Here is an 8,930-nt window from a genome sequence, read left to right as displayed (position 1 = left end):
TTCAAAGTGACTACATCACCAACTTCACAATCTCCTCCCATGATAGGCTCAAAATATCATTACTAGTGAAAATTCCTAATAGCCTGAACAAATTAAGCGTTCCTTACTGGTGGAAGAAAGTGACCGGCAAGGTTGAGTGACCGAGAAGCCAAACAAACTTGTGCACGAGAAGTGCTCTGAGATGCGAGTTATGGATAAATCAATGTGCTTTAATACGCTTCTTCCACCAATAATAAATCCAGTCAAATTAAGGTTACTTCTGTTAGTATTCATGCATTTGACAACGGAGTTTACAGAGTATTTAAGAAAGATGAGACGTTTTTGTCTTCTCTACGTTGAGAAAATTAAACATATAATACTTTACACAAATTTTCAATTCATATTTGTTTGGTATCAAAGATTGTGAGAATCCTGATGGAGCATTTATGGCATTACAGAAGCATAATATATAATCTTCACGGCAATCAGAAGGTATTTACAGTGGACGTGGTGGGCATTTTTTTTCAGCCATGCATCTATAAATGAAATAGATTTACTTCTTGTTAAGTAATTTATTTGTACATTAAGTTGGAGGTTTAAATATTAAACATGATGCAACAACAACACCTAGCATGTGAAATATTTTCAATATCAAAATATAAACCAAGGTGGGTTAAAACAAAAAGTCAAAGAAAAAGAGGGCTTAATCGTATTTTAATCATTAAAAGTCCTATATTTCAAGAGAAAACAAGGTTGTTTTCGTGGCCGACTTTATTATTATGTCATCTTTATGAATAAAGAATGATTAATTTCCGTGCTTCATGTGTAGGCCTAAATTAACTTCGATATTTCCACCTCCACGTCAGACAATGTAATTGAGACTTCAAGCAACTATTGCTTTCAATTAGTTATTTTTTTATTGTCTTACATCATACAATAATTTTCCATGGAAAAGTTAAAGGGGGGGTAGTTTTGCCAACTCACTTGCTCTATAGCATAATAGTACAAGTTTTTTTAATATGGAAAAATATATTTGATATTATTCAATTTAAACAATTATACAATGTTTTTAGACTATGAAAAGTCATTGAGGAAATCACAGAAGCAATAACTTTTATTATTTTATAGTTAAAATGTTATATTAATTTTTTTTCTTATATCAAACAACATCATAACAATTCTATTTATTACTTTAGAAATTAATTTTATTGCAAATTTAGTTTAATGTTTTGTCTCACTTATTATTAAATCTACATTTACCATGCATGAATCATTTATGACATACTAACATTTGGGGTGTAACCAGAAATTTTATTTAGTGTTGTGTCAATTTGAACTTTGAATCAAAGAGTATCCGATATCACACCTATTAGGGTATTCAAAATAATATGATAATTGAATTAATTTTTGAACAAAAAATAGATTATTTTAAAAATCAGTTTGGATATTAATTCAAGAATATAAAAAAACTGATTTTTTAATTTGGTTATCGGTGTATTTAATTTTTAAAGTCGGTAAACCGATCTGAACCTGTTTTAAATATTAATAAAATATTGAATATATTTTTAAAAAATTGGAAAAAAATAAAAGAAGATAATTATTTAAAATTTGATTTAAAACCGGTTAACCGAGACTTCGTTTCAATTATTTGGCATTTTTTATTTGATCTAAAATTAGTTACCCTGTAAATTGGCTTGGTTTTGATTTATAATTTTTTTTAACTGAAAATATGATTCGATTGAAAAAGTTAGCAAACCGGTTTTGAACACCGGTAACATCAATCAATATTTAAACCAAGTTTATTTATATTATCCCTCTGCTCTTATACATTGACAATTCTACCCTGGAACGTACTGTTCACACGAATTTTGGTTTTGTATATTAACATTTGGCGCTTGGCTGCTTGTGGCTCTTCACGACGTCTCCTCCAAACTCTGCTACTGTCTCTGATAGTAGTGCTCTTTTCATCTTAACACTCTCCCAACGTGATCTCATCTAACTCCTCTGCTATGGCGCTTCCGGCTACAGGCGATCCTATAGGACTAAGTAAGTATTCTTCATATCAAGCGAACTCCATGTTTGAGAACAATTGAATTGTTTTATCGGTGTAAATAATGCTGATTGATTGATATTATACAGCTTCCGAAGAAATACCGAAACAGGCCCAACGTCGATGGTTTAGTCCACTTGAAATATGTGTAATATTTGCAACACATGCAATCCTTAATAAAATTATATCAGAACGACAAGAAGTATTGTTTCCTTTTGGACACCTTTTCAAACTTTTTATTTATATTTTGGTAGTTCGTTGATTTGCATTTATTTCTTTTTTCAGGTGGTGCATTTTTTGCAATTTACCAGCGAAGCCTAAAACATTTTAGAAAGGACGGTCATGACTGGGCTAAAAAGAAGGACGGTAAAGCAATACAGGAATCTCATGAGAAACTCAAGGTTTTTGTCATAATTTGAATTATATTTGAAAGAGATTTTAATATGCATAGGCATTCCTTTTTGTAGAATTTATATTCAAAGCTATCAATTTAGTAGATTATAAGTTTGAATTCTTTCAGGTCGACGGTGTTGACAGGTTAATCTGTTTGTATGCATACGGAGAAAATGAGATCAATTTTCAGAGGCGTATTTACAAGATGATTACAAAGTAAGACATTTTTCTTGGGAGATATTGTTTCTGTTTTCCCTCTGGTTTCTTTTTTTCTAAATTAACTTTGCTTCTGAGCCTACTTCAATAAAAAAATAAAGAAAATGAAAGTGTGTCTTGTTAAATTTAGTTTTCAGGCGTTGACTGGCCTTTGTGATTGCCCTTCCCGATCTTTAGTATTGGAGCATGTTGATGTATGCTCTGCTTTGGCAATTTGATCTGTGTCCCCTATTCAATTTCCCCATACATGGCTTCTCAGACGTTTGTTTTTTAGCCAAAGGCTATTCAACCCCAAGTTTAAGTGCTATCCCAAGACACACCAATGAGGTTTGAAAAATTCAAAATCCCACCCATCTGTTAAAAATCATAGTTATGGTTAGGGGAAAAATAGTCATTTAATAAAAAAATTATAAAAATCTAAAGTTTTATTACATGTCCCCCCCTCAGCTTGAAAATCTCACAATTTAGCCCCCACCTAAAGTTTGAAAAATCAAAATATTCCCCCCAGGGTTTGCAAATCAAGGTCGGAATCATCAAAGATGGCCATCTTCGATGGTGTTGGCTCTCCATCCAGGCTCAACTCTCCCCGCTAATCACTTCCCAGCCACCAACATAGGCTATTTCCTCCAATGAAGACGAAATCATATTCGTTGGAGTGTCTTTATCTTGGACAAAGACAATTTCGTCTTTGTCCAAGACAAAGACGATTGTCGATGGTCTTAGATGGTCACGTTGTCTCCATCTGAGACCTCTGATGGTCGTTTTTGTCCGAGATGAAGACAATTCGATGAAGACGATTTCGTTTTTATTGGAGGAAATAGCTTACGCCAGTGTCTAGAAAGTGATCGACAGAGAAAATTGAGCCTTGATGGAGAGCCAACACCACCGGAGACGGTCATTTTCGACGATTCTAACCTTGATTTGCAAGCCCTAGGTGGGAAATTTTGATTTTTCAAACTTCAAGTGGGGGCTAAATTATGAGATTTTCAAGCTGAGGGGGGCCAAAGAAATAAACTTTAGTTTTTTGTTAAAAGACAGTTTTATGCTTAACCTTAACTGAGATTTTTAATAGATGGGTGGGACATAGTCATTTGGCCTTGTTTTTTTTAAGAAGTACAGGGGAAAGTTAGTGAACAGTGTGTTTTGAGTTATTCAAATACAGCGTGTTGAGTTAGTCAAAACGCAGCGTTTTGGTTATATGGAGATAAAATAGAGCAGTCCAGACTAGTGTTGTGCTTTTCCTTCTCTCTTTTGTTGTTCACTTTGTCACGCTAGAAGGCGATCTAGGGTTGTACATCAGTAGGGATGGCAACAGGGAGGGGATCTCAATCCCCGTCCCCGTCCCCGTCCCTGTAAGAGATATTAATCCCCGTCTCCAACCCATTCCCGTTAAGGGAATGAAAATGATTCCCCATCCCCTCCCCGCAAAGAAAAATCCCCTCCCCATCCTCTTTCCATCCCTGTGGGGAAAAATCCCCTCCCTGTACTTGCAAAAAAAAATTTTTTTTTTTTACGTTTTAAACATAATATAAATATATTAAATAATATAATTAAGTAAAATTAATCCACTATTTCAAATATAACAAATATAATATATTAACTACTTGAATATATACAACAAAAACCTAAATAAATTTGAAAAACATAAATAATTTAAAACTATAAAAAATATATTAGTATTTTAAATAAATATATAAATATAAAGGGATGGAGATGAGGGCGGGGCGGGGAGGGGACACATGTATCCCCATCCTTGGCCCGTCCCCGATTGCAGGGATTTTTTTCATCCCTGTCCCTGTCCCCTTCTCCCTTTTTGTCAGGGAATCTCCTCTCCGTTAAGGTCAAGGCCTCTAAAGTCGGGCCCAAATTGCCATCCCTATACATCAGCCTTTCAATCCAGCCTGAAATCGACGGTGATGATAAAAATATGGTGACGTTATTAAATAAATGCATCTATGGTGAGTTTCCCTCTAACTGTTGCTTTCGATTTATAAAATGTAAGGTGTAGATCAATCTTGCCGGCCTGTAATGAGTTGTTCAGTTGTAATCAAGATATGTTTCAGTTAGTGGTTCTTGTTTTACTGTTAATCAATGAGAAGCTGAGGTATTTTTTCATTTTTGATATGTTCTTGAACGCTGGTGTTGTGTTTGTTGTTCTATTGTTGGTGTTTGTTTCTGTTTTGCTGAAGGAAGGATTAGAACTTTGCTGTGATTTGTTTAGCTCTTGGTGAACAGTTGAGTTGATATTAGTTTCTATGTGGAAGTAAATGCTTCAGGTTAATTGAGTTCACTTTTTGTCTTTAATTTTGAATGAAAGTACTAATTCTTTCTAGACTGATTTTGGTGCCAAGCTAATTGAAGGCTATTGATGCAGGGAACATGGAGATATAGTTATCTTTCATTACCGAAAAATCGAGGTTAGCTCACATCATACCCTAAACTCATGCTCCTTAACCCTTGCATATTGTGTACAGATACAGAGCCATATTTTGAGTATTTTTTATTTTATGTTTTTCAATGAAAGAAGAGTCAGGAAAACAGGAAAATTTGGAGACGTGGCGTAGAAGCCATCATAGTAACCCCTCAGTCTATCCAAGAAGCTGGAAAAACTATACCCACTTTGGTTGTGACGGGGTTTTCCTCTGGCATTGTTGATCATAGCAGTAACCAATTGTCTTTGGCTCCACAAACTGCAAATTCAGGCAACCTGAATATTCAGGAAAATGTTGAATCTGCAGGTACATTGTTGTAGCTTCTTTATGTTCTCAAGTTTTGCTTAATAATCATGAATCACTTGTGTCTTGTAATTGGTTATAGCAGGTTGTTTCTCTGACGTTGTTGATCATAGCAGTAATCAATTACCTTTGCCTTCACAAACTGCAAATACAAGCAACCTGAACATTCAGGAAAATGTTGAATCTGCAGGTACATTGTTGTTGCTTCTTTATGTTCTCTCAGGTTTTTCTTAATAATTATGAATCACTAGTGTCATGTAATTGGTTATAGCAGGTTGTTCTTCTTGCATTGCTGATCATAGCAGTAACCAATTGCCTTTGCCTCCACAAACTGCAAGTACAAGTAACCTGAACATTCAGGAAAATGTTGAATCTGCAGGTACATTGTTGTAGCTTCTTTATGTTCTCAGGTTTTACTTAATAATCATGAATCATTAGTGTCATGTAATTGGTTATAGCAGGTTGTTCCCCTGACATTGTTGATCATAGCAGTAACCAATTGCCTTTGCCTCCACAAACTGCAACTACAAGCAACCTGAACATTCAGGAAAATGTTGAATCTGCAGGTGCTATATTTGTTGTCTCTTCTTTTATGTTTGTAGTGCTTTTAGTTTATAATTGTGAAACACTAGTGCTATTTGTAAGTGCTTTTTTTCTCATTGTTTCCCAGATTCACAGCAGGATACAGATGCAGAATTCCCTAGCTCTTATAACTCTAATTCATTTACAGGTAATCATTCAGTTTGCTTTGATTTATTAGACTATGTGTTTGCCAATACACCTCTTCCTTACTTTCTGTTTCAGAAGTTGACATGCTACATCGTGATTCTGAGATTGAAAACCAGTCTATTCCCCAAGAGACTAATAATGATTTCCTCCCCAATCTTGCAATACCTGGTAGCTTGACTGAGCGGATGGAGTATACGAAACGGTCTTCAGAGGTGAAGCACCTATAAATATTAGTACTTTTTGACATAAAATTTTTCTTAGCTTTACTGGAAAAAAAACTAGTCTCTAGATCAATCTCGTTGTCACTTCTGTTATGAACATAGAGTAATGGTAATTTTTGTGGATGTGTTTGATTGTTGACTTAAATTGCGGATTTGTTAGTTTTAATTGTCTCCTTCCTAGTTTTGCATATTGCCCCATATTGTTCACATGTTTTGGATCTTAATATTTTTCTTTTGTTGAATGTGCTAGAAAAATAAGAAAAATCCTAAACGAGGGATTGAAATTCTGGGAGAGCATCCTGCCAACAGGTTTGGTGAAGTTCATATGAGTTATCAACAGAACCCAGAGTTGCAGGTAAAGAATGAATGATAGAGCTTGAACCATGTTGCATTCAAGTCGCAACGAACACATACTCCATTCACATATATTTCTTACTTCTTTTGGTTATACCATGTTGCTCTCATTTCACAAATGAAAGAATGAGCCAAAGAAACACCATTTATAAACACTGCTGTTAGATAAGATGCATAAGCGCTCTGCCACAAGGCCGAGAATTAGAACATTGATGTTGATGTTGGTAGACTTTGTTATGACTGCTGTGTCATTAGACTATATCTTAAGCCCGTCCTCCTTACAGATACAGGGCAATATATTGGGTCTTACTTTTTGTCTTTTGTTTCTGAATCTATCAGAAAGGCTGGAATAATGGTAAACGCTGCAAGATGACAAATACAAGCAATCTGAGGAATATTAAAGCATCTGCTGCATCAGGTGCATTCTTGTGGCACATATTTTCTCTCAGAGCTTTTAGTTTATAATTATATTCATATAAGTTTATATCATTTGCAACTATATTTGTTGCTTATTTTTTGTTTAAGGAGGTTGCGTGCCTTTTGAAGTGACTGAGAAAGATTTTCCCCCAAAACCTGGTATACCTGTTATGCCATGTGAATTGCTGGAGCTGTTTCCAGAAGTGAGATGATAAATATTAGCTCTTTGACACTTGAGCATTAACTTGTAACTAATATTTTCTAACTTGATATTTCTTTTTTCCTTCTCAAGCAGTTTAGTTTCCCTGAGGATTCTGGTAATTATATTGGTGATTATCCTAGTGGTTCAATATTTGAAAGTCTCCTTCTCCCGGATGAGTGCTTGATATCTGTTATGCCATTTGAATGGCCGGAGATAGACAATTCGGAGTTGTTTCCAGAAGTGAGATGATAAATATTAGTTCTTTGACACTTAACTTGTAACTAATATTTTCTAACTTGATATTTCTTTTTTCCTTCTCAAGCAGTTTAGTTTCCCTGAGGATCTTGGTAATTATATTGGTGATTATCCTAGTGGTTCAATATTTGAAAAGTCTCCCTCTCCTGGATGAATGCTTTATATCAAATTATCCAACATGAAAACACACGGGGGAACTTGGCTTTTGCTGCAGGACACCAAGAAATTGGTCATTATTTGAAGAAATAAATAGAGCTTGCATTAGCAGCCTTGGAATTTCACTTTGATGAGTACTTTCTATAAATTATATATTATAGACAGCTCCTAAAACTGTTTTCTTTAAGTTATTGTTTGGATGAAAAGACTAAGCTATTAATGTGTTGTTGTAATAATTTGTTGGGATGTGAAAGGTGACTGTAAAACTATTATTGACAAGTTTTTACTTCTTTTTGATCCCTCTTTGTTCTTGTCTTTTCTTTTGTTTTATATTCCATCATCACTATGTGTTGAGGAAGGCGAAGAGAGCTGCTACTAAATTGGGAAAATTAGATTTAGATTTAGTATTGTGTGGCCAAATTCTACGCCCATTTGGTTTTGTTTCTGATTTAAGGCCCTTTTACTGGAAAAGTCACATATAGCCCTATCAAATTAATTAGTATCCCCCCTTTTAGAGATTTATATATATATATGACAAGAACTTTGATGAAAATCAGTAATTATGTCTTGATACGTTCCTACTTTATTTTATGTTTTGGTTTAAGTTATTAACCTTTTATTTCTAACATAAACCGAAACTATATTTTAAATATTTATTTTTTAATGAAAATATATAAAATAAATTAATCACACATAAGAAAAAAAAATCTAAATCGAAAGAAGAAAACATTTGTTTCAATTTGAATTAGGGGAAAATTGGTGTAAACAAAAGAAAATCTAATCAAGTTTGAAATTGAGAGAAAATGGTATAAACGAAAACCCATCTGAAATTGGAAAACACATAAAAAAAAAAAACTTTAATTAAGTTTGAAAATGGGGAAATATGAGGTGCAAACGAAAACCGTAATTAAACATTATTATCTTAATCATTAAATGAAGTTTAAAGAACTTATTGTTTTAAGCAGAATAAAAATGAATTTAATACTGGTAAATATTAATTGTTTTAAGTAGATAATGATTGGTTGGACGAATTTGTGCCAATATCCAAATGAGGTATTAATCGAACTTTACTTATTTCTAAACTGAACATTTGATGATGTCAAAGAATTTTTGGTCAAAAATCACTCATTCACAAATCAAATTCTGCTGAAAACAGGTTAAAAAATTAATATAAAGTGTTTAATGTTTTTTTTTAAAGAGAAATAATCTATCTACCATTATGT

At 33.7% G+C, this 8,930-nt stretch overlaps 1 protein-coding gene across 1 annotated transcript; it reads left to right on the top strand.

Annotated features, from left to right (window-relative positions):
* The first annotated feature begins 2,320 nt into the window (after nucleotides 1–2,320).
* Nucleotides 2,321–8,006, top strand: LOC123192751. Its single transcript, XM_044605398.1, has 14 exons — nucleotides 2,321–2,430; nucleotides 2,550–2,638; nucleotides 5,013–5,055; nucleotides 5,163–5,376; nucleotides 5,456–5,563; nucleotides 5,645–5,752; nucleotides 5,832–5,939; nucleotides 6,044–6,103; nucleotides 6,178–6,314; nucleotides 6,574–6,678; nucleotides 7,017–7,095; nucleotides 7,203–7,297; nucleotides 7,390–7,536; nucleotides 7,622–8,006. The coding sequence occupies exons 2-14, from the start codon at nucleotides 2,628–2,630 to the stop codon at nucleotides 7,703–7,705; spliced, it is 1,299 nt and encodes a 432-aa protein (XP_044461333.1). The 5' UTR covers nucleotides 2,321–2,430; nucleotides 2,550–2,627; the 3' UTR covers nucleotides 7,706–8,006.
* Nucleotides 8,007–8,930: the final 924 nt, after the last annotated feature.

The sequence above is a fragment of the Mangifera indica genome, chromosome 12 (genome assembly GCF_011075055.1).
Source record: "Mangifera indica cultivar Alphonso chromosome 12, CATAS_Mindica_2.1, whole genome shotgun sequence".
NCBI classification, from domain to species: Eukaryota; Viridiplantae; Streptophyta; class Magnoliopsida; order Sapindales; family Anacardiaceae; genus Mangifera; species Mangifera indica.
The sequence above is the reverse complement of the archived record's forward strand: the minus strand, read 5'-3'. Positions and strand labels throughout refer to the sequence as shown.